The sequence below is a fragment of the Nelumbo nucifera genome, chromosome 4 (assembly GCF_055504915.1).
Source record: "Nelumbo nucifera cultivar China Antique chromosome 4, China Antique-T2T, whole genome shotgun sequence".
Taxonomy (NCBI): Eukaryota; Viridiplantae; Streptophyta; class Magnoliopsida; order Proteales; family Nelumbonaceae; genus Nelumbo; species Nelumbo nucifera.
This window is the reverse complement of record NC_142652.1, coordinates 25,372,588-25,398,001: the sequence shown is the minus strand read 5'-3', so window position 1 is coordinate 25,398,001 and position 25,414 is coordinate 25,372,588. Positions and strand designations below refer to the sequence as shown.

At 36.8% G+C, this 25,414-nt stretch overlaps 1 protein-coding gene across 1 annotated transcript in view; it reads right to left on the bottom strand.

Annotated features, from left to right (window-relative positions):
- PFT1 (phytochrome and flowering time regulatory protein (PFT1)) overlaps window positions 1-25,414 on the bottom strand; it is a 30,690-nt gene that overhangs the window by 2,341 nt on the left and 2,935 nt on the right. The window contains exons 2-13 of the mRNA XM_010266926.3: window positions 24,260-24,290; window positions 20,536-20,599; window positions 17,505-17,635; window positions 14,723-14,932; window positions 14,536-14,601; window positions 4,794-5,001; window positions 3,675-3,742; window positions 2,737-3,546; window positions 2,187-2,240; window positions 1,977-2,005; window positions 264-332; window positions 48-132 (exon numbers count right to left, since the gene is read on the bottom strand). Coding sequence (XP_010265228.1) covers window positions 48-132; window positions 264-332; window positions 1,977-2,005; window positions 2,187-2,240; window positions 2,737-3,546; window positions 3,675-3,742; window positions 4,794-5,001; window positions 14,536-14,601; window positions 14,723-14,932; window positions 17,505-17,635; window positions 20,536-20,599; window positions 24,260-24,290 — 1,825 coding nt within the window. The remainder of the gene's footprint in view (window positions 1-47; window positions 133-263; window positions 333-1,976; window positions 2,006-2,186; window positions 2,241-2,736; window positions 3,547-3,674; window positions 3,743-4,793; window positions 5,002-14,535; window positions 14,602-14,722; window positions 14,933-17,504; window positions 17,636-20,535; window positions 20,600-24,259; window positions 24,291-25,414) is intronic.

The window sequence follows — 25,414 nt, the reverse complement described above, 5'->3', positions numbered from 1 at the left end:
CAGACAAAATACATCTAAACAAGAAAGCTGAGCTTCCATCGACTCACAAGCTTCTTATCCTGAAGTTGTCCAAGAAACCCATGTTGATTCAGTGCCCGGAAAACTAAGAAATCTGCCTTTCCCACATATTGCCTGATATTAAATAAAAAATAGAACAAATTAAAAAGGTATATTATTCATCAGAACCAAACATAAATACAGATAAACAGGATGAGACAGAAGTCTATAATAAAATAAAAACAGGGACAGCAATCAGAAATTACTTGTTGTTCATATGATCCTGAGATATCAGACGAACTATTTGCATTGTGGGTGGCCAATCAGATGCAAGCCTGAAATAGAAAGAACTTGCGTCAAAACTTGACTTCAATACCAATCTTAGAATATGATAGATGTAGAGAACACTGATGTGGGCCCCACAGCTGTGGTCCCCACTGTGTTCGTAGGACAGTATGTGCAATTATTTGTTTCAGTCATGTTAGTGTTAGTTGGTGGTCAGCGTGTTATTTCAGTTGTTATTTATTTCAGTTTGTTATTTGCTTTATTTGTCATGTAAGTATTAAGGGCAGATCTGTCATTTCCTCTATGTACTGAACATAACCTATAAATACTAAGAGTGGCGGCGGCAGATCAATTTAGAATCTGTCCCTCCTTTCAAACCTTTGTGTTCTCCTGTTCTTCTCCTCTCTTTTCTTCTTTTCCTTACTTTTCTTCTACCTTTCCTAATCTGAAATCCATTAGGATTCAAGGCTGATTGTAGTCTTGATCGCCTACTATAGACATACAGTGCCAGAAATTTCCAATGACACAATAATGCACTTTTTATCTCTAGAAACATAAACAGCTGTTCATAGCTTTTATACAGATAAACTGTTTCTGGACAGATTTAAGACTGACCATACTTCATGGTGCCAATGCACAATAACACTTCCATAAAATTAGTGTCAAGACATTTCAGGAAGTTGAAGTGGATGAATAGCAAGACCAGGATGGATATATTTAGGAAGGATATTTTGAGAACTTAAAGATAGCACCAGAAGTCAACACTGACAGAGCATGTAAGATAAAGACCTAAAGAATGCAGTAGCTTGAAGAGAGTAATTTATTGCAAATCACAAAGGGAAGGGTACATGACTTAGGGTAGTAAGGAAATATTTAGCAGATTTTTAACAAAATTCATGCAGTTGATATGATAGATGAAAAGGACGCTTGAATATATGAAATATATGGAGGGGCTTCCATTTATTAATCAACTGTCTAGAATTATTGACAAAGGACAGTTTCCCATACAAATGTTTTAACCTACAGACATATAAAGTTCCAGGTAGTGCAACCTGGTTTTGAAAACAGAGATTTTGGGCTACAAACATATGTGGTTGAAGGACTACTTTTGATAGTACCAAAAGCAGTATAACCCTGTCCTCCCTAGGAAGGAAACTTCTGCAAGGGGAAAAAAAAAAAAAAGGTTGAACTACAAATACAAAATGGATCTTGGTTCATTAAGGGGATAGGTCTTCTTCCTCTCTTATCTCTTCCTACCTCTGTCAGCTAATATCTTCTCTGTTCTTCTATGTAAAACAGAGTAAGATCAAGAAGAAACACTGCATACAACCTTGCCAAATGACTAGGTTGATTGAAGTCTTCTAGAAAAAACAGAAAAGAAAACCAGAAAGGAAAAAAACTCTCTGTAGGCCTACTGCATCACAAAATATCCATAGCTTATTTTATTCATTTACTGTGGGTATGATCAAGGAATATTCCTTTGATAATGTTAGGTGGATTCTAGTAATATATTTATCTAGCTTCTCTATTGGTTTCAATGTCCTCCAACCCCCTCCTGCACCCCTAAAGACTGGGCTTTTTTATGGTCTTAGAAAATTTTAAGTGGTAGTAATAATTTTCATTGACTACTGATAAAAGAGATGGCACAAAGTTAAAATAGATGATTTTATAAGCGATGAAACCCATCAACTTACGTCTCAGATGCTGTTACATTCCTATAGCCCTGTCACAAAGGAAAATGTGTTAGGTATCAGTTTTTGAGATAAATTAGAGAAGAAGATTACAAATCATATTCAATTTTGTAATTTCCTATATCAAACAATCACTAATGCTGTAAGGATGAGAACAACATTCCAACATAATATGAAAGTAAAATTATCTTGATCATATGTATGAATACATACTTCAAGTCTAGTAATAAATACAGGTTGTCCTTGTCTTTGTCCTGATAAGGCTCCCTGCATGTCCACAGAAGTCATTCCAGTAAGTCAGTGTTTCCAGAATCTACAATGAGCAGAAAAACAGACTGATATTATGACTCAAAAAGTAAAACTGAAATTTTGGGCAAAACACCTTGTTCATTTAGTTTCTTAAACTTCTCTTATGTTCAGAAATCCTAGATCTGATAACCAGAGGGATGCTTAGTTAGGCTTAGAAAAAGGAAGATGTTAGTTTTTACTCCTCTACTTATAAACCTCCTCAAACCTCTCTTTTGATTTTAGTAAATATTTTTCTCCTTAATCAATAAATAAATTTAAAAAAGAAAGAGAGATAAAAGTAACAGAAAGACATTTTGCCAAAAAAAATCTAAAAGATACCAAGCTTTATTGTATTTCATCATATAACACAAATTCTTGAAAAGAATAATGTTAAACCATGAATAGATTTAAACATTCAAATATACAGTTTTACAATTAACCCTTTCAATAAAGCAACAAAAGGCACCAGAATTACCTCCCAGAGTTTAACATATCTGGACTGTGATGGTTGGAGAGTGCCTGCTGTCTGTTGCACATTAGCTGCAGAACCATTGTTCACACCAAGGGATTGTGTCCCACCCTGGACTTGTTGAGACATTCCTGGAGTAGGAATCATTGTACCAGCTCCAGATGAAATACCTGATGGACCAAGTCCAGTCATTATGTTTTGATTCATACCAATTCCACTTTGTCCTATTTGTGTTCCTGAAAGATTTCCTTGGCCAACAGTGGGTACTGGTTGGCCCATGCTAACAGCTCCTTGAATATTAGCCAATGGTTGTGAAATGCCTAGGTTTGAGTTTCCAGATATATTAGAAGCTGCTGAAGTCAATGAACCAATAGCTGTGTTTTGGGTAACTTGTGCAGTCCCCATTAATGACCCTGATCCAGTTAATGATGTGATACTTGATTGTCCAGATGAAAATACAGTTTGTGCAGCTGGCAAAACAGATGATGCCATTCCACTGGATATCATGTTCGACATATGCATTGCCATGGGAGTTGCACCCACTGTCTGCAGCCCAATAGAACTTCCCCGTACCTGAGAGAGGTTATTGAGAATGTTCACATTTGCTGCAGCACCTGGAGGACGCAAGGGTTGTGAGACAGGATTCACTATTGGTTTGAATTCCTGCACATTGTCAGCATTTGCTATCATCTCTTGAGAAGAGGCAATTGGTGAAGAAGTTTGCAAGCTTGGAACAGCTTGAGTAGCCCCATGTGAAACAGGTGGAATATTTGAAAAACCAGGTCCCGTTACCATGGAGGAGACAGTGGTTGGCTCCTGAACAAGAGCACCAGGAGTAGCGTAGTTATGAAACTAATAAAACTGGATAAATGGTGATAAAAGCTGCTTTTTTTTCAGAAGTGACAACTCCAATGAAAGTAAAATAGAGGGTTTATGAAGCTGACCACTTTTACAGTTGCAGTAGGAATGTTCCCAACAGGAATTTGCTGACGAGTCATCAATGGACCATTGACTGCAAATGAAAAAGAACAGACTGTAAGCACTAAACCGGGCAAAAGAGTGGATATGTGTCAACCATTACAACTAAATATGTTGGCATAATACCGATAACTGGTAATAAATACCCTCTCAACCTTTCTAAAATGGCTTTTAATCATTAGCTGACTCTTGTGCACCTTGAGTGCCAATAGAAGGAAGTGAATGCCTGTTTATACTTATTCTCATAGAAGGAATCAAGAACCATTTGTATTTGCAATTAAGCAAAGTGTATGACAGAAATTCGTATTGCCTTTCATATTGGATTCACTTCCCTGATAGCTATGTACTGTTTTCATAGAGTTTTTTTAATCAGTCATGAAAGTGACATGAAGAGATAAAATGTAAGCAAGTAATTGACACCCACTAAAGCAGAAACTTAGTTGTATCAAATATTCAATGTGTTAGTTTTTTTTTTCTTTTTTGATAATAACAGAATAATTTTATTAAAATAAAAACATCAAATCTTACAGCCTGGTGTAGAGATTACACCACAAACGATGTGTTAGTTAACTCTACCCGAACCAATAGAGATGCTATAGACTCCAGTGGATCACGACCATGAACTCACATGTTCAATTCCAGCTCAGTGGATGAACATGATCAAGTGATTTTAAAGAAAAAGAAAATAACATCAATGGTAGAATATAATCCAGGGAAAAGAATTTGGAGGTAGTCCCTAATTAGGGAAAAACAGCTAATATGCTACTCTTAAGAGCTGATACATTAAGTCAGAACTTGGTAAGGAAGAAACATCATAAAAAGAGTAAGCTCTCCAAGCTCAAGTCTGACCACATTAGTTGATGTTTTAACACATTTTATTTCTGTTTAAGCAAAGAATCAAGATACCATTTAAGTGCTGAAAATAGAATAACGGGTAAACATTTAGCACAATTAATTACAAAAGGTGATTAGAAATGTTAGGAGTGTTCTCTACAAGGATAAGGCAAAGAAGAATGGTGTAAACAAATTAAACATGCAAAACAACCTGAAAGAATGGTGTAACGAAATTCAATGTGCAAAATAACCTGAAGGTATTGAAGCTGAAGGCCCTGAAACTGGAGGAACAGAAGTTGTATCCATCTTCACTGGACCTTGATTTGATGTCAAACTTGTTATTCCAGGGCGACTTAGAGCAGCACGAGCCTCCATGAAATTCTCTGACAATAGAATGAGAAATTGTGGGTTCTTAAGATTATCAACAGATGGATCTGCTGCTCGAGGATTACGCTTTCCCTATATTGACAGAGTGGAGAAATTAGTAACAAGCATGACTTCCATTGACTACTGATAATCAAGGTGTTAACATTTAATGAGTACAGAGTAGTCAGATGCCATAAAACAAGAGACTTGCAAGTGGAAGTGCAGGCAGAAAAGAGAATGAAAAACAAGATTAAGAGTATGGAACAAAAAAAAACAAGGACTAGAGAAATTCTGTGAATATCAAAGGCCATTAAGTAATGAATAACATAATTAATGTCTGGCGAGGCACTGATTCTATCTGGTTGTATACTTAATTTTTTCTTTTTGCATTACCATTGTAAAAGGCTCTCTTCTTTTATGGAGCGTACCCAAATCCTTTTTGCAAATCTTTTATACTTAAATGAAATATAAATATAAAGTATAGAGCCTTTTCAAGTAGTATCACAAAAAAAAAACAAATAAAATTACAACCAGATACAATCACTATATATTGTTATGGAGACTTCAAGCATTTACCCATTACTAATAAAAGGTGAAAACCATATGCAGTAAGTTTGGGCCGAACATGTAGCAAAAACTCTCTTTTTTCTTATGTGGAGCACTTTTTTGAGGTCAAACTGACATATATTTGCCAACAAAGAGAGGCATCTTTTGAGATACTGAGTGCCCAAGTCCTATTTCTTCCTATCTCTTGGATGCAGGTAATTAGTGAATTCAAGTGTATTTCACTCAAAGACATAAAGAAGAACCTCATTGAGATACTACAATCTCCACCAGGCATCACTATCAGATGGATTTCTTCATGTCCTTCTTGTTGAATGATTACAGCTTATTCTTTTTTATTTTGTTTATTTATATTTTTTTCTTATATATGATGTGTTGTACAACCAGGGTGTTCCTGTCATTTTCTCTGTTCTTGGGAGGATATATCTCTATCACAGGCATACTCTCTTGGACATAGTTAAGAGAGTATGAGGAAGGCTCTATTACATCAATCGACACTTGATCACTCCGCCCTTGTTACATGGATGCCATCCATATAATTTATCTCATTAACAGAGTCCCCTCTTTGGTTCTTCGGTTCAAGACCCCATTCAGTGTGTTGTCCTCCAAAGATGATGTTTTTTCTGTTCCTCTACGGGTTTTTGGCCATACATGTTTTATTCACATACTAGGTCCCCATAGATCCAAGTTTAATCCTAAGGCAATAAAGTGTGTTTTCTTTTTTTTGACCCCCAAACTTTGGATGGACGGCCACAAAAACGTTATTAAAATCAAATATAAAAAGTCCTGGTGGGGGGGGGGGCATAGGAGACCCAATTTGTTAGGAGTAGCTCCAATAGGTGATAAGAGGAGAGAAAATAGACAATGATGGTTTGGTCATGTGCATAGAAGACTATTAACAGCCGAACAAAGGAGAAGAGAGGTAGGAGAAGAGAAGAGGAAGAGAGGAGAGAGGAGAGGAGAGAAGAGAGAGATTTGGAGTCTGCTACAATGCCGCTACAATGCTGGCGGCACCAGCTTATATTAATATATATAGAGCAACCATAATTAGAAGGGAAAGAACCCTTATGCCCCTACTTAAGTTACAGCACAAAAAACAAAAGAAAAAACTGCTTTAATTTGTCCAAACAGACTCTAACTCAGCAGAATACAAACATAATAAATAAAGTTAACATTCCAACACTCCCCCTCAAGTTGGGACATGGATGTCAATCATGCCCAGTTTGTCACACAAATTATTATGCCGCACGTGTTGAAGGCCCTTGGTGAAGATGTCTGCAAGTTGTTCCTCTGAACTAACATAAGGAGTGCACACTTCTCCGCTCACAAGTTTTTCTCTAATAAAAGGCTTGTCCACTTCAATATGTTTTGTTCTATCATGGAGGACTAGGTTAACAGCAATGTTGATAGAAGCCTTGTTGTCATAGTAGGGTGACATAGGTTTGTTAACTGCAAAACCCAATTCTCCTAACAAATTTTTTATCCACATCATTTCAGCAACACCATGAGACATGGCTCTGTGTTCTGCCTCAGCACTGGATCTAGCCACCACACTTTGCTTCTTACTTCTCCAGGTGACTAGGTTTCCTCCCACAAAGGTACAATACCCACTGGTAGATTTTCTGTCATCGATTACCCCTGCCCAATCAGCATCTATATACACCTCCACTTTCAAATGCCCATCTTTCTAGAAAAGCAAACCAGCTCTTGGGAACTTCTTGAGGCATCTAAAGATTCTTTTTACAGCTTCAAAGTGAGTTGTCTTAGGATTATGCATGAACTGGCTAAGAACACCCACTACATAGGCAATATCAAGTCTGGTCATAGACAAATATAAGAGTCTCCCTACAAGTCTCTGAAACTTCTTTACATCTTTCAAACACTCCCCCTGACTGTCTCCTAGCTGATGGTTGGGTTCAATGGGTGAATCAATTGGTTTCACTCCCAACTTGTCTGTATCCTCTAATAGATCTAGTACATATTTTCTTTGGAAAATAAAGATGCCCCTTTTTGAGCGCGCAACTTCAATTCCAAGAAAATAACGTAAGGGGCCTAGATCTTTCACCTCAAATTGAGTGGCTAGGAATTTCTTCAGCTTCTGTATTTCAGTCTTCTAGTCTCCTGTGATTACTATGTCATCAACATAGACAATTAAAGATGCAATTTTCCCTTCACCTTTTTTCACAAATAAAGTATGATCTGACTGGCATTGTTTGAATCCCATCTGTTGCACTGCTAAATGAAACCTACTAAACTAGGCCCGAGGTGATTGCTTTAACCCATACAAAGATTTTTTTAATTTGCACACCTTCTGCTCACTACCTTTGGCTCAGCAACCTAGAGGTTGAGTCATGTAAACCTCTTCCTCTAGGTCACCATTCAAGCATGCAACAGATGAAGTTCCCAATCAAGGTTAGCTGCTAGTGAGAGGAGGATTCTAATTGAATTCATCTTGGCTACTGGAGTAAAGGTCTCTGCATAGTCTACTCCATACACTTGTATAAACCCTTTGGCCACCAATCTAGCTTTGTATCTTTCTACTAAACCATCAGCTCTATACTTAAATGTGAATACCCACTTGCAACCCACTGGTTCCTTCCCTTCAGGAAGATCCACTAACTCCCAGGTGCCATTTTTGTGTAAGGCATTAATTTTTTCCTTCATTGCATCTGTCCATTCAAGTTTGGATAAAGCTTCTACTACATTCTTAGGAATAGAGACGCTGTCAATAGAGGAAAGGAATGCATAGTATGAAGGTGAAATATGATCATAGGACACAAAGTGAGAGATAGGATGATTAGTAGTACAAGACCTAACACCCTTTCTCTTAACAATAGGAACATCAAGATCATTAACAACAGGAGGATCAATGTTAAGAGATTTAGGCATATCAATGGGAACAAGTGTACCTGGATGATGAGGAGGATCTACCTATGTAGAGTCCGATGATATTGGTTGCATAGTTTTGGGTTCCACGGCTCTTGAACTCTGTTGGCTCTTATGGCGGCAAAGAAAGACCCGAAATGGAGAAGGGTCGGGAAGAGGAGGTAGTTGAACTTGAGTGTGTTTCTCCTCAACCCTACTCTCCCCCTGAGGAGAAACCGAGAAGAAGGGTTGACTCTCAAAGAACAATACATCCATGGAGACATAGTACTTGCGTGAAGCAGTATTATAGCAGCGGTAACCCTTTTGCGATAACGGATAACCAAGAAAAACACAAGGAGTAGCACGGGGATCGAGTTTACCGCGAGTAGGAGACAAGTCATGAACGAAGCAACGACACCCGAAGACACGCATTAGAATAGGGGACAACAGTTGATGATATATGCAGCACACATAACAGCATCCATCCAAAAACGTTTCGGAACATTCATATGAAGTAATAAACCAAGAGCTACCTCAAGTAGATAACGATTTTTCCTTTCAGCAACATCGTTTTGTTGAGGTGTCCTGGCACAAGAGCTTCGATGAAGAGATCCACACGAAGCAAAGAACTCTGTGAGATCACTATGGAAGTACTCTTTTGCATTGTCCGACTGGAAAATGTGAATTTCAGTTTGAAATTGAGTGAAAATCATTCGTTGAAAGTTTTTCACAATCTTTGGCACTTCATCTCTAGATTGCATAGGATACACCCAAGTATATATAGAGTAGTCATTGATCAAAGTAATGAAATATTTATATCCAGTCTCAGTAGGTAGAGAAATAGGGCCCCAAACATCAGAATAGACAATATGAAAAGGAAATTCAGATCTTTTATTTCTTAAAGGAAAGGAATTTCTACAATGTTTGCTCAATTGGCATGTATGACACTGCAATTTACTAACTAACAAAGACTTAAACAACTCAGGAAACATAAGTTTTAAAGACTCAAACGAAAGGTGACCAAGACGATTATGCCACAAGTAGGAATAACTCTCACTAGAAGAACTTAAAGACTCTGTGGCCACAAGACTAGCTTTATTCTCCAACACATACAGGCCATCCACCATGCTTCCTCTACCAATCGTCTTCCCCGAGGTCAAATCCTGAAATACACACGAAAAAGGAAAGAAGGTCACTGAACAATTCAAGGAATGAGTAATACTGCTAATGGAAAGTAAATTGATAGGTAATTTAGGAACATGCAACACATTAGAGAGGGTAAGACCATGAGGAAGGGAGATGATTCCTTGACCGGTTATGGTGGAATAAGACCCATCAGCTAGTCTCACCTTACCTCTCCCAGAGAAGAGGTTATATGTCTGAAATAAATTTGACTTACCAGTCATGTGGTTTGAGGCTCCAGAGTCAATTATCCAAGGGGAATCAGATGTATGAGATGACACATGGAAGGCAGTGGCAGTTGTTACCTGATGTAGACGCAAAGGAGGTAGAAGGAGTAGGGCCAGAATCCATCTGGCGAAGTGACCTACCATATAATTCCAAGTGGTCACAAAAGGAGTTGATGATCTCTTCCTTGGGGTCAGAACCAGAGTGTTGCTCTTGGGGCACCATGGGACTAGTCTCTTGCGATGCACATTTGCTGAGTTATATTTCTTCTGACTCTGCTGGGTTGGCTTCTTAATTGGATCAGACTTCTTACTCAATTCCCGAGCCCATTTCGGTTTGCCATGAAGATCCCAACATGTGTCTCTAGTGTGCCTGGACTTTTGACAATGAGTGCACCAAAGTTTGTCTTTGTCATCCACTCTCTTCTGTGAACCTCCCTTTTTAAAAGAACCTCCAACATTTGAACTTGTACCCCCTCAGACAACTAGTGCAATCGGTTCCCCTTCTGTACAATTCATCACACTTCTTCTACTCTCTTCAGACTAAACTAGGGCATAAACTTCTTGGACTAAAGGTAGGTTCTTACTTCCTAAGATTTGTACCCTCATGGATTCATATATAGGATTCAGCCCCAAAAGAAAGACAAATACCCGTTGCTGGTAAACAAGTGATTTGTAGGCCCTTGCATCCTCATCGCACTTCCAATTCACATTTTGATAATGATCCAATTCCTTCCAAATTGATGTCAAGTTTGAATAATATACTGAGAGACTCTTCTCCCCTTGCTTGCAAGTGGAAGATTCTGCTTGTAATTGATATATCTTTGCATAGTGCCTCTGTTCTGAATAGGTAGATTTTGCTTGTTCCCATGTTTCACAAGCTATTTCAGCCATGACATCACCATGCTATTTTCTTGGTCCCATCTATCATGTTCAGCACTACCAGTCTTTGGTTCCTTGATTTTACCATTAATATACCCAATTTTTCCTCTAGCAGTAGTATAAAGTTTAATTCCCCTAGACCATTCAAGATAGTTCAGTCCATCAAAGGGGATTACAGCCATGGGGAAACTCATATCCATCCCCCCACTCATTCCATTTTGACCTCCTGAAATTCTTGAAGTTGCAGAATTCTCAGAGGACATAATTCAAACACCTTTCAGACCTTACACACATTTTATGATCCCTCCTATCACCAAACAAACAGTCCTAGAAACACCAAGGATGAAGTCCACATGCACACACTGCAATCTAGACACAATCTAACCACAAACCAGCCTAGATTGACCAAAAAATGCAAGATTTTAGGGTGATCTCAGAGCTAATCTGACCTAACAGTCACACTCCACCAGCTTCCAAACACCCCAAACACATCGACTGCTAGGAGGGGTCATAAACCAGTATGGTAACACCACAAGGGTTAAAAGATCAGGTCATCCACGACCTACAGATCTGAATTCTCAGACATGGGATCACACGATCCATAAAAAAAAAAGAGGTTCAAACCTCACAACTTCTCAGAATACATTCAGCAGTCTGGAGTCATATAGTTTCTTCTTGGTACATGACCAAGGAAAAGGAAAAAAACACTAAAAAAAATCTACCAGTCATAGATCTGCACTTTTTTTATCTCAGTTGAAGAAGACAGCAGGTTGAAGCTTGTCGATCTGCTCACATGCCTAGCAGAACCACTCTGATACCATATTAACAGCCAAACAAGGAGAAGAGATCAAGAGAGGTAGGAGAAGAGAAGAGGAAGAGAGGAGAGGAGAGAAGAGAAGAGAGAGATTTGGAGTCTGCTACAGTGCTGGCGGCGCCAGCTTATATTAATATATATAGGGCAACCATAATTAGAAGGGAAAGGACCCTTATGCCCCTACTTAAGTTACAGCATAAAAAACAAAAGAAAAAACTGCCTTAATTTGTCCAAACAAACCCTAACTCAGCAGAATACAAACATAATAAATAAAGTTAGCATTCCAACAAAGACCATCAAAAGCACCCATAAAAAAAATGATTTAAGCACCAATAATTTAACGGTGGAAATGACATTAAACAGAACGGACTGGCAAAATAGGATTCATGTAGCCAACCATTAGGAAGCCTAGGTGGAAATGTGGAATCATAGATGATCGTGTGCCTATCACAACTAAGGCAAGCTAAGAAATCTTCTGACTCGTTTCCTTCATGCAGGGTTTGACTTGTCTCCATATTTATGTCACTTCTTAAGTCATCAATCTCGCTCCACCAGTGACATAGTTCATGAGTAGGATAAGAATTCTTTTGAACAAAGTCCATTAAGACTTTAGAACCCATAAAGATGTGAATATGAGAGAGACCCAAAGTTTTAGATAAAAGAATACCATCCTTCAGGGCCATTGCATCCACAAATATATTACTGGCAGCCCTGTAAAAAGAAGCTTTATCTCCCAAGAAGGTCCCATGATTATCTCACAAAATACAGCCACCACCACTGGATATGCATATGATCAAAAAGGAGGATACTTTTATGATCCAATGTCAAGGAGGACCTTTGCTTCTAAGGATGTCACATTTATTATTTCCCTTCATACTTTGGGATTACATCTCAAGGGAAGAAAGGTGGAAGTGAAGGTGTTGATATTGGTTGCTTTCCTTCTTCCTGTTCTTGTTCCAAAGGTTGTACTAGTTAATGGAGACTTCTCTTTCATCTGATCACAATTATGACTTATGGTAACCCAAGAAAGGAGTTATAGCTGTACCAAAGGGGGAAGAAGAACACCACCTGATGAGACCAGAAAAAGGAGAAAAAAAAAAGAAAGAGAAAATAACAATGTAAATATGTTTTGAGTTTGTTTTTGTAGTTGGAACCCCAAGTAGTTGTCTTGGGAAGCTTTGTTATCAGTTTGGTTCTAAGGGTATTTTCATCATTTTTTATATTTCAGATTCTGGTCAGGGGGGCAACAGGGTGCACATCTGTTGGGTTTTGGTCTCTTGGGTGTTTTTATAACAAAAGTTATATTTTGTGGTTGTTTGAAGTTAGTTTTGTTCTTAAGGTGTTGCTTGTGAAGGGGGAACATTCTAGGGGCTTATGTGTAAATATTTTAATTGCCTTCTCCAGTAAGCCATTGAGTCTTATAAAAGAGAAGGGGGTTGTTTCTGTGGGGGTATTTTTGGTTCTTCTTCTCTTATTTGAGTTGTAGCTCAGCCCCAACTAGGGTTTTCAAGTATTAGGAGCTTGCCTTCTCCAGTAAGCCATTGAGTCTTATAAAAGAGAAGGGGGTTGTTTCTGTGGGGGTATTTTTGGTTCTTCCTCTCTTATTTGAGTTGTAGCTCAGCCCCAACTAGGGTTTTCAAGTATTAGGAGCTTGCCTTCTCCAGTAAGCCATTGAGTCTTATAAAAGAGAAGGGGGTTGTTTCTGTGGGGGTATTTTTGGTTCTTCCTCTCTTATTTGAGTTGTAGCTCAGCCCCAACTAGGGTTTTCAAGTATTAGGAGCTTGCCTTCTCCAGTAAGCCATTGAGTCTTATAAAAGAGAAGGGGGTTGTTTTTGTGGGGGTATTTTTGGTTCTTCCTCTCTTATTTGAGTTGTAGCTCAGCCCCAACTAGGGTTTTCAAGTATTAGGAGCTTGGGTTTTGAGGAGTCAACCCATTTGGTGGCTTCCAATCCCTCTACTGTCATGTGTTTGCACGAGAAGCCAGCTTGACACCATTATTACTGTAGCATAACTGTTCTAGGAGTTCTACTTCAGGTTCAAATCTGAAATCCCTAAGAATCCAACTTCCTTTTTGTTGTTTTCAGAGTTTCATTGTTATGATTATTTCTGTAAACTTGAAGTGCTGCATATATCTTTCACTTCTGTCCACATCACCACTCCAAGTCACCACTGATGAACCTCATCCATCTTAGTCTCCTATTTAGATCTTGATCTTCCCATTGCATTGAGAAAGGGTAAGTGCCACTCCTCTATAGCCATAGTATTTACCATCATATTGCGTATGATAATTCGTCCCTTTCATATTAGTCTTTCCTTGCATCTATTTCTTCTGTTTTTTTTTCTTTTTTTTTTTTGAGGGGGGTTGTAAATGGGGATCTTCACCATTAAATTAAATGCAAAGCAGATAGCAGTATAGATAGATAAAAGGTGTGACTAGTTGCCAAGGGGTAATACACAAACTTATGGTAGTGATTATGAGGAGACATTTTCTCCAATTGCAAAAATGATTTTTGTGCAAGTTTTATTGCATTTGTTGCTCATAGAAGAAACATGTGAGTATGTGACTAACCACATAAATACATACGCACAGGATTATGTTGCAATACTTTTCCTTGAAAATGTTTCGTGCAATTAAATGGATATGGATATAACCATGTATTACTTACTGGCTTAAATGGCTTACTTATATCCACATTTTGAGGAGGCTAATTCATGATTGAAACTTTGTAGTTCTACCAATATCCAAATGCAAGAAAAAGAGAGTGCTAGATGCATAACTAAATCAACAAACTTTGGTTCCAAGACAGTAAACCACATCTTTATTCATATGACATAGCATTTCTAGTTGTAAGAAACAGTTCTCTTTAATTAGAATTCATTTGGAAAATAATTCAGACAATTGAATTAGTTTTCACTACCTATATGCAAAGTATATTGAATTGAGAAAACTGACCATACAAGTTTCAATATAAATAAGATGATTAGTGCACAGACTAAGGGACAGGTTCCATTGAACAAATCTAGGAAAAGGCCTTAACAAGCTTGATACAGAAGTTTGCAAATAGAAATGAATTCAACTATAACTAAAATCCATACCGCATTATATATTGCTTTAAGTTTTGGGAGCTGCTTTGGTGAAATGACTGATAGAGAAACAAAGCACTGCATGCAGAAGTACAGTAAGAAACACTGGGAAGATATCCATAAATGAATCTTCAGCATAAACATGATCAGGAAGCACAAAATAACAAAATAATAATAATAAACTTTGCGGTTGCATAACCTGAGCAAATGATTTGGCAACCGTCTCAGCATCTGATAGACAACTTTCTGTTTGCCCTTCCATGCTTTCATTCTTCTCTAAATTTTGGTTCGGTGGACGATACACTGGCGTGGGCAGGGGGTAGGGATTACTGGCAGCTACAAGAATACAATGCTTTTGCCCATCCACATTTTGCTGAGTTTGGCTCCCATTTGGAGCCACACAGAACATCTGAATGATACCACTGAAATTAATCTTTACCATATGCAAAATGAAAAAAAAAAATGTCCACAAAAAGAAAATCCATAAAAGAAACTCTAAAAAGATTAAATAAGAACAAGTTTGACAAAAAAAAATAAGAGTTTCATGCATTTCAGCATCTTCTCAGTCACTGCAAAAGTCAAACTTGTTTCTCAACCTCCTGCACCATTTAGTATTTTTAAATTAAGTCCTCAATCAGCAATAAAAAGGACATCCGCAGCAAAATAATGCAACGAGCTTTGCAGCACACACAAACAACGTATAGCATACATTCGTTTCAACTTCCAATGGCACCTTTTAGCAATATCAGTTAATACTTAAATGTTGGGTAAGCATCCAAGTGAATGGGTACATACCCAATCCATTTAACTCAAATTCCAAATAAAATAAATAAGCAAAACCAAATAGGTGGCTCCAATACATATCCCATGCAAACATATCATGTTTTATAAATAACTAAATATTGCTACTTCATTGCAAAATGAAGCATCCAAGTACCATAACTGAAATTAGGGCTTCAAGTGCAGAAATTAGAAAGAAAACCCAAAAACTAAGATAACTAAGGGATCTAACCTCTACTTGACCAAGAATCAATGTTGCACGTATCTTAAACAGGGGCTATATGGTGCCAAGATAGCCTATATCGCCATGCTAATAATCATCCTTATGCACTAAAGCATGAAGGTTTTACGGTCTTTTTTTTTTTGATAATTATGAAGGTTTTACAGTCTTATTCATCAATATAACTTGTCTTAATATTTTCACTACAATATAGGTAATAGGTCCATACTTGCAGGCTGAGCAATGCTAACAGGCAGTGATGTTGCCACTTATAGCATGCTAAGGGACACTAAGGCCTCGTTTGTTTGCAGCTTTGTAACTTACCCAGGTAAGTGCACTTACCCAGGTAAATGTCTACCCATGTTCTTTTGATTTCCAGGATTCCCAGGTAAGTAACAGAATGGCATCTTTACCCATAAAGAGATAATATAAAAATGGGCAAAGTTCATTATGCTTTATAAAATTTCCCCCCAGGTGGGAAAGTTACTTACCCACCTGGGAGATGGGTAAGTTTTACCTGGGGAAGTGGAGCTTATTTTACCGTGGGGCCCATTAGTAAATGCAAAAAGAACATTGTAAAGTTGGTCAATGGGAAAAAGATACCCATCGACCAACTTTCCCAAGCTTATTTTCCAGTAAACGATTCGGGCCTAAAAGAGAACAGTTAACCTACCTTTTTTGTGGGCCTCACTTTGCCTTTTTAGTGTGTTCAAAGTGCAGCAGCATTGCCTGTTAGCAACCCACTAATAGATTTTTTTTTGGTAGAAACCCACTTATATGTTAACGCAGCTAGATGCCAGGACATCAGAAACTCTATGTTTAACATCTTAAATTCTGATCATTATTACAAGTACAAAAATATAGTAATTAACTTACACTCAACAAATATTTTCTAGTAACTCACATTTCCTACTAAAACTCTAATTAGGAAGATATACAAGTGAAAGACAGAGACAGAAGCAACTATAGAGCTCAAAAAATCAAGTTACTAAGTAAATTTCAGGCTCTTTACTTTCTCCTAAAAGGCTAAAAAAATTAACTTTATAATTTCTACTTGACATAAAGGAAAAGACTACAAAGAAACATTATAAAAAAATAGAAACTACCCCTATAGCTCAAAAAGCATAAGAATTCCCAAGGATAGCAAAGAGGACTAGAAATCGTGATTTCATTCAGTACCATTGGGCAACATTTCTTCCTCTTATTTAGTCCATTTTCCATCACCTAATCTTCACTTAGATCTTTTCTACAGATCTTGACTTGCATTATAAATTACAAAACATATGCATAAGTTAAAAAGCAGAAGCTAGTTAAAGTGTCAGTGTGCCACAGAATCAACACCAATTCATGCATAAGCAACAAATTCATATGATATCCATAGACTGAAACGAAGAATTATGTCTGTAATGAACCTCCAGGGATTTACAAGGAAAAATTAGAAGCAGTATAATATCCTGACATCATTGTTAAAACTGGGTTCTCTCATTAAAGAAAATTTTTATGAGATAAAGAGACAAAAACTGGCATAGCAACTTTTCAAGAAACCCAGTGGTCTGAACATTGTCTTTTCCTTTTCTTTTTTCATATGATGGTTGGTCTACCATTTCATATGTTGAACTCAAAAAACCTTATCCAAATAGATGGGGTCAGCTACATGAATCCTGTCCCACCATGATGTCTACCATTTTATACAAGTCAAGCTAATATAATTGATATCTTTCTACAGCTTGGTGATCTCCTGCTTATTATATTCAGTATAGGATTTTATCTTATCAGAAGAAAAGTAATAAACCACTATATAAATGAGGGGAACATCAAGTGAGCATGACTTCATAATTGCTGCTCTATTAAAACTTTCTTTTTTAGCTTACTATTTTTGGAGAAAGAATAATAATTTAAAAACATCAAGAATGTATGATACATAATTAGAACAAACAGCATAAAAAAGTATGAGTGATGTAGAAAAAGAAATAGCCCCTACCATTAGAGCTTCAGAAAGCCCTTCCCCTATTGCAGCTTCGCAAAAACCACCTCCAGTAAAAGGTATGGCTGAGAGCCACTGTAAAAAAGTATCCATATTTTTTGTCCAGCCACTTCGTTGCACTAAGCAAGCTGCACAAAGAAAAGAAAGGGAGGGAAAAAACTGGCTTCAAATTATCTAGGTAAAAAAGTTTGACTGACAAGGAATATGTCTGTTAATACACATTGGGTGGGGAGATCAGCAAATGCTTTGGCTGATGGCTTAGCTAAGTAAGGGGCAAATAGGGAAGTCTTGTTTTGGGCTCATCTGTAATGCTTGTCTTTTCCTTTTAAGTTTCTTTATAATCAGTTGAGAGAAGTTGCAGCCTGCACCTCTCCATAGGCTGTTGTCTGAGTTCTCCATTATCTTTTGAAGTAATAAAATTATCTTTATTCCTCAAAAATTATCCAGGTAAAATATCAGATGGAAAAAAAAAATCAAAGCAGGTTACAGTGCACGGTGTCTATCAGATACATAAGCAAGAAGATTAAAAAGATGACAGAAGACACATGTACAAATTTTATACTAAGATTCTGTCCAAGCTTTGAAAAAATCTAGAGGATTGGACCACAGGGCCACTCCTCATTGCAGATCTCGTCTAGCCAGAGTTTTGGAAGGGGTGGAATGGATACAGACCAAACCTCCTGCATTTTCTTGCAAAAAGTGACCAATCCAAGACTTGAACCTACATTCTCATACTTGTCAGCCCAAGATTTACTATTGCACCAAGCAATGGCCCCTAAAGATCGGATCATATGAATTGAAGAAATAGCAATATAAAGGAATTCAATGATTTACTTCACAACTTTTCTACTTTATATAAAATGTAAGTAAAACCTTAATTTTGTGATTATGATGGCATGCTGATTCTGGAAGACAATGCCTCATCCCTCAATCATTCTCTTCACTAGTTAACTCCTGGTTAGCTAGAGGGTATAGCAAGAAAGTTTTGGAATCTTGCACGTTTTGCCATTTGTTGGTGTGCCCTGGAGGAGAGGAATACGAGGATTTTGAAACAAAAACATTCTATGGCGTTTTCTGTCATGGGAAGGATTTGAGTGCCCCATCTTCTTTCAGGCCTCTATCTAATAAGAGTTTAAGATATACTGGAGTTGCCTCAGCCCCTCATTTTCCTGATTTCTTAATACAATTATCCAAAAAAAATAGGATTAACTTGTTCTTATGAAGAAAGCAATGGTTATATAATGATCGTCATTCACCAAAAGTGTAAGTCTTCATCAACAATTTTTATCACCTCCATGCATTTTGTAGCTCCCTAGTCCATGCCCAAGGCAACTTTCTCAATATAGATGCCTCAAAATTACAAATGGACATGCAAAGTACCCAAAAGTAGATCCTTCCATAATCCCTATTAAATCAAATTCAATTGAAACCTAATACCAGAAAAATATAATCTCATTTAAGACAATAACAAGGAACAAACCAATTATGATGAGGCGTATGCAAGAAGAATAAAACCTAAAGGCTGTTTCAGAATTTTGGTTATGCCTTTCTCTTGGGGATAATCTAAAGGCCATGAAATTTAGCGATCCTGTGGTGGAGAAACAGAATAAATAACTTGCTTCATTTAGGAATACATGCATTGTTTTGAAGGTCAATGTTATCCCATCTTAAGTTTACTACCTCTTGTCATTTAAAGTTTTTTCTGGTGTCTTGGAAGGTATTTGCATTGTTTTGACATAATACATGCATTGTTCATTTAAACATGTCTATATCTTTATCTTTTCCCACTTATATCTTGTTAAAGCTGGATTTGCTGGATTTCAGCTTGGACAATTGGATAGATTAACCCATCGCCCAACAAGAAAAGCATATTAGTGTCCAGGCTGAGCCCCATAACTTTAAAATTCAAAATTAATTACAATTAGAGAATAGTTCACTTATTTTCAATCCTGGATTTGCTGGATTTCAGCTTTGACAATTGGATAGATTAACCCATCACCCAACAAGAAAATCGGATTAGTGTCCAGACTGAGCCCCATAACTTCTAAATTGGAAATTGATAGCAATTAGAGAATAGTTCATTTATTTTCAATCCCTATCTGAAATAGTAAATCGAGTCAAGCAGAAACTTCTGTTCATTTGCATGGTATCAACTCTCAAGCGATGTAGAGACTTCTGTCCCTCACATCATCATCGATGGTGATACAAGTAATACAATTGGTTGGTTATGAGCAGATGGTGCTTGACATGGCATTTTAGGCACACCGGTACAGAAGTAGAAAGATTGGTTATGTTAATCCATGTCAAACTTCATGATTGAGTGATCCCAATTTGGTTAAACCATAGCTAGAGAGAGGGATTTGAATGATCTAATGTGTTGGGGAGTGGAGATAATGCCTTAGGGATAGGTTCTTCACTGCTATGTAATTTTCTTTTTTTACTGATTTATCTGGAAAAGCCCGTTTTGTAGCATTCGCTCTTTTCTCAATAGATATTGCTCTTAAGGCTCAGTTTGAATAGAGTACAAATACAAATATGTAGAGTGTAAAACCTTGTATTTTGTATTATTTTATATGTATTTGCATGGTACATATTAGTATTTGTACTCTTTCCAAACTGAGCCTAACCATCAGAAAAGCATAAAGAAAAAAAAAATGAAATAGTAATACTGCCTATGTAGGCAACCACTGGTCACATTCAGAAGGAAAAACAGGAAAACATGTTACAGTGGGAATTAAATAATATGGTCTTTAAAAGAAAAAACATTAGTATATGATCAGAAGGAAAACGGTATTGACATGCATAAAGAAAAAATAATGCAATAGTAATACTGCCTATGTAGGCAACCACTGGTCACATTCAGAAGGAAAAACAGGAAAACATGTTACAGTGGGAATTAAATAATATGGTCTTTGAAAGAAAAAACATTAGTATATGATCAGAAGGAAAACAGTATTGACATAAAGATGTAACATGCTTGCATAAAAGAAGAGTAAATTCAGAGATAATGGTATTGAAGGATAAATACCACTACAAGATCCATGAGCATTAAATACAACAAGGGAGAGCTCAAAATTTGCACCAGGAAGCTTCTGTAAAAAATAGAAAAAAATAAAAGTACAGAGATTATCAAACTGGACAACTCCAGAAAGTTCATAAAGCTGATAGCCTATGAAAAGTCAAACCAATTGATCAAAAACCAATAGCAACTGAAAATTAAGATAGACCATACATCTGAAAAATGGAATGCATCCTTAGGCAGAATGGACAAGTTTAGCTAACAACAATCATCATATTTTCAAATCCAAATTCCAATTATTTGACCAATGTCTTCTTTGGTTATTCTTCAAATCAAGAAGGATATCATGTCTATGATCCTCTATCCAATAAAAAGTTTGTCTCTATAGAAGTCACTTTCTGGGAATCTATTCCAATATTCCGTTCCTCTCTCCATCTAGGACATTTCTTCAGGGAATAATGGTTTGGAAGAAATGACCTCAGCTGCACTCTTCTTATTCTTGTTCGTATTCCTATAGTTGAGCCATTACTTATGTCACTTTTGGGAAGCAGGTAGAGCTACAAAAATATATGATAAGATAAAAATCAGTTATTGATGCACTCAATAAGTTAGACTCTTCAAACTCAGGTAATCCAAGTAACCCTATGTCCTATTTTAGCCTTGATTTTTCTGTAGCCTTTCAGAAAGGTATTTTTCTCTTAATCCTATTGAAAAATGTGAGTCCCACAATGCCTTATCTCCTTCCCTTCTGGCCCTTATCTCTTCACCATCCAACATTCAGGTACCAACTTCCAAATAATATTCAAGTACTGACCAAATTAAGTATAAGATGGCAATTGATGAGGAAATAAAATCCTTAAACAAGAATGTCACGTCACATGAGACTTGGTTGATCTTCTAGGTGGAAAGAAACCAGTGGGTTGCAACTCTGCAAATGGATTTCTACTGTTAAATTAATAAATTCAAACACAAGCCAGACGGGTTAGTTGAAAGATAATAAGGCAAGGTTAGTGGCCAAGGGGTTCACACAAATTTACGATATTTATTACCAAGAGATGTTTGCTCCAGTAGGGAAGATGAGTTCGATTTGAGTAGTTTTCTCCCTTGCAACCAATTAAGCTTGGCCTCTTCATCAAATGGACATGGAGAATGCATTCTTACATAGAATACTCAAGGAAGAACTGTATATGGTTGTCACATCTGATGCTGAGTTGCCTAGTATCAAAGTGAAGGTGTGCAAGTTGAGGAAAGCTATTTATGGGATCAAGCAGCCTCCTAGAGCCTAGTTTGAAAAGTTCACTAATGTTTTCAGAAAATCAAGTTCATTAGAAGCCAAGAAAATCATACAATCTTGGAAGAACAAGTCTACTATTATATTGCTTGTGTATGTAGATGATATTGTAGTTAGTAGTGATAGAACAAAGGAGATACAGCCACCAAAATTGTATTGACCAAGCAATTTGAAATTGAGGATTTGGGGCCTCTTAGAATCAAGGTTGCAAGATCCAAGGAGGGAATATTTATTTCATAGCAGAAGTATGTTCTTGATCTTCTATGATAAATAGAGAAACTAGGTTTGGAGCCAACTATCACCCCAATGCACCCTAATCTGAAGCTTGATGGTGTTTGTGGTGAAACTTTGAAGATATAGGATGTTTCAAACGTTGATGGACAAGCTTATTTACTTGTCTCTTACTAGACTTGACATTGTTTTACTATTAGAGTAGTTATCCAATCCATACACTATCCTCGAGTCCCTTATCTTAATTCAATGAACCATATATTCAGTTCTTTGAAAGAATTCCCTAGAAAGGAGCTCTCATTTTGTAATAATGGTCACAAGAAGGTGGAGATTTATACTGATGTTAACTGGGTCTGGGTTAGTTGTTGATAGAAGATACCCTTCAGGGTAATATTCATTTCTTAATGGTAACTTAATCACTTAGATCACTAAAAACAATGTGTGGTATCAAAATCAAGTGCTGAAGAAAAGTATGGAGCAATGGATCTTGGTGCATATGAACTATAATGATTGAATACCATTCTCTTTGAGTCTGGTTGTCCTGTAATGGGTTCAAAGAATCTATACTATGATAATAAAGCTATAATCAGCATTGCTTCCAATCCTGTCCATCACAACAAGACTATGAACATCAAGGCTGACAAACACTTTATTCAAGAGAAAGTAGATGTCAAAGATATGCCCACCCTTTGTAAGACAAATGAACGATCGACAGATGTGTTGACCAAGGTTGCCAGAAAAACTCAACTTGAGAGTGTTATTTGCAAGTTTGCATAGGATTGAGAATCTATGGTGATTTATTAATACTATATTATAGACTATAGTTCTAGTTGCATCTAAGTATAAAAGTGCAGTATAGTAATTGCCCATGAGGTTCTATTAAGTCTCTCTCAATAAAATAACTTGGATGAGGCATGTGCCTCATATTTTCTTCCCAGAATTTCTCTTTCTTCCTCTTTTTCTCTTCTCCACAAATACTTCTCCAGAAATGCTAACTGAATCACAACTTACATAATGAAAAATCAAGATCTTCTTTTTATTGATTATAGAAACCGTCATTAAAAATAAATGAACTTTACATATAAGTAGAGGATATGAAATCATCCATATTTATGTGACTACATATATAAAAATGAAAAATTAAAATAAATGACTAAATACTTCACAATTTCCTCCTAATCCTTATCAAAATTGATTCTTTCCCTACTCTTGAACTCCTTAAGCACCGTAGCCAATCAACAATGGATGCACTAATATCTGCACAAATCCTCAAGGACAAGTTGAAAATGTCCATATCCTCCTTTGCTCTATTTTGAAACACCATAAAAGGAGTGATCCTCCATAAGATGTGCCCAAAAGCTTCAAAAGGGTTGTTTCAACATTTTCTCATAATTACATCAACTCATGAAGCAATAATAGAATCCTCTAATCCATCCAGAAAAAATATGAAGTCCAATATAATGTAAGAATAGGTACTTTCTATCTTCTCCACACTCAAACATTAAATATGTTTGTTATTCTAATGTTTCTTTCCTTAAATTGATCAACAATGAGAATCTGCTAAAGCACAACTACACATGTCAATCTTTCCACTCTGTGAAGAACTAGTTTACACCAAATCCTACTCACCTACTTACCTAGATGTCAAATCCACCCCCCCCCTATAAGTTAGAAAAATTAAGTGAACAGAACATCTTCTAAATTTTCTGATCTTCCTTATCTTGCTCCAACCAACAATCTTCCAGGGCCCTCAAGAGTACCAAATCTTCCTTAATTCCTTTTATAGTCATAGCCTTCTGAAGGTAGGATTCAACAAACTTTCCAAGTTTTCCAAGTACCAAATTAACTAAATCATTTATTAATCAGAGAAGGAAATTAATGAAGTTGCAGATTGAGCAGAGAACTAAAGCTCTCTAATCAAAGACTAGGGATCAACCAATAACCTTAAGGACGTAAAACAAGCTTATAATGGTTGGTTTCTAGTCATAGCCTTCTGAAGGTAGGATTCAACAAACTTTCTAAGTTTTCCAAGTACCAAATTAACTGAATCGTTTATTAATCAGAGAAGGAAATTAATGAAGTTGCAGTTTGAGCAGAGCACTAAAGCTCTCTAATCAAAGACTAGGGATCAACCAATAACCTTAAGGATGTAAAACAAGCTTATAATGGTTGGTTTCTACATTGTATTGACAATTATGAAAAAAAAAATACCTGTCCTGACAACTCCTTGCCACAAAAGCACCTGCACAAAAACCACATTAAATTAAATAACTTTTTTGGAGTAATTTAACCAAACAAGGCTACAATGTATAAGAGAATGGCAGCAAATTGAACCATAAATGATGGAAGCCAAAGGCAGGAATTAAAAACAGAAGATTGATTTACCATTTCATCAAGTATAATTATAACATGGACTATAAATTTTGTTAAGTTAAATTAAAGCTCTGAGGCCACTGGTTTTCTGATATAGCCTCTAGATTTTAGAATGTCTTGGCTAGGAAATATCTTGAGTCATCACATTATAAACTTACTTTGGCATTATGGGCTCTCAGATTAGTGAATATTCCCAGTGTACAATGGCTTGAGGTACATAGGTTGATGTTTTTCTTAAGAAAACTTGAATACTATACATTGCTTTTTCAAAGACAAAAATATCACTTGTAGTTGTCTTTTAAAAAAATTAGTGTTATCCTTTTGTTTTCTTTACATATGGTGACTTGTCATGTTTCCTCTCACTTTGGTCAAGGGTTACTTCTCCTAACCAATGCAGGAACTGCCTAGCCATGCCTGTAGGAGGGCAGAGACTAAGGCATCATGATGGCAATTATACAGGACTTCCTTAGTCATAGGTCAACAACCTAAGAGCTACTTAATTCATCAGACTTGAATGGAGCAATAACAGGCTCCACATACATCATTTTTCAACCTAAGCTAAAGCAGCCATGACTCCTAGATGCACATCCTGAGCTACTTAATGAAGTGAGGCTTCCAACTAAAGTTAAGAATGCTATCACATCCAACCAATTCGGAATCAACTCAATCTTCAGGAAACCATTTCGTGGTCAAAAGGAAAGCTCTTGCACCATCCAAAACTTAAATTCCACTACATAAAGTATAAAAAAAAAAGAAGAAGAAGAAGAAGAAATTCAAGCAAATATATGTGCTAAAAAGAAGCTGGAGAAGTTAATGAGAGACTTCCTTTGGGAACCAGGACAAGGAAAAAAAGGATCATTTGATTAAGTGTGAAATTGTGTGTAGAAGCAAAAAGGAAGAGGGTTTGGGGTTAGGGAGGGTGGTTTAGAAAAAACAAAGCATTATTGGGGAAATGGATTTGGCGTTGGCCATTGGAGAGAGAGAGAGAGACTT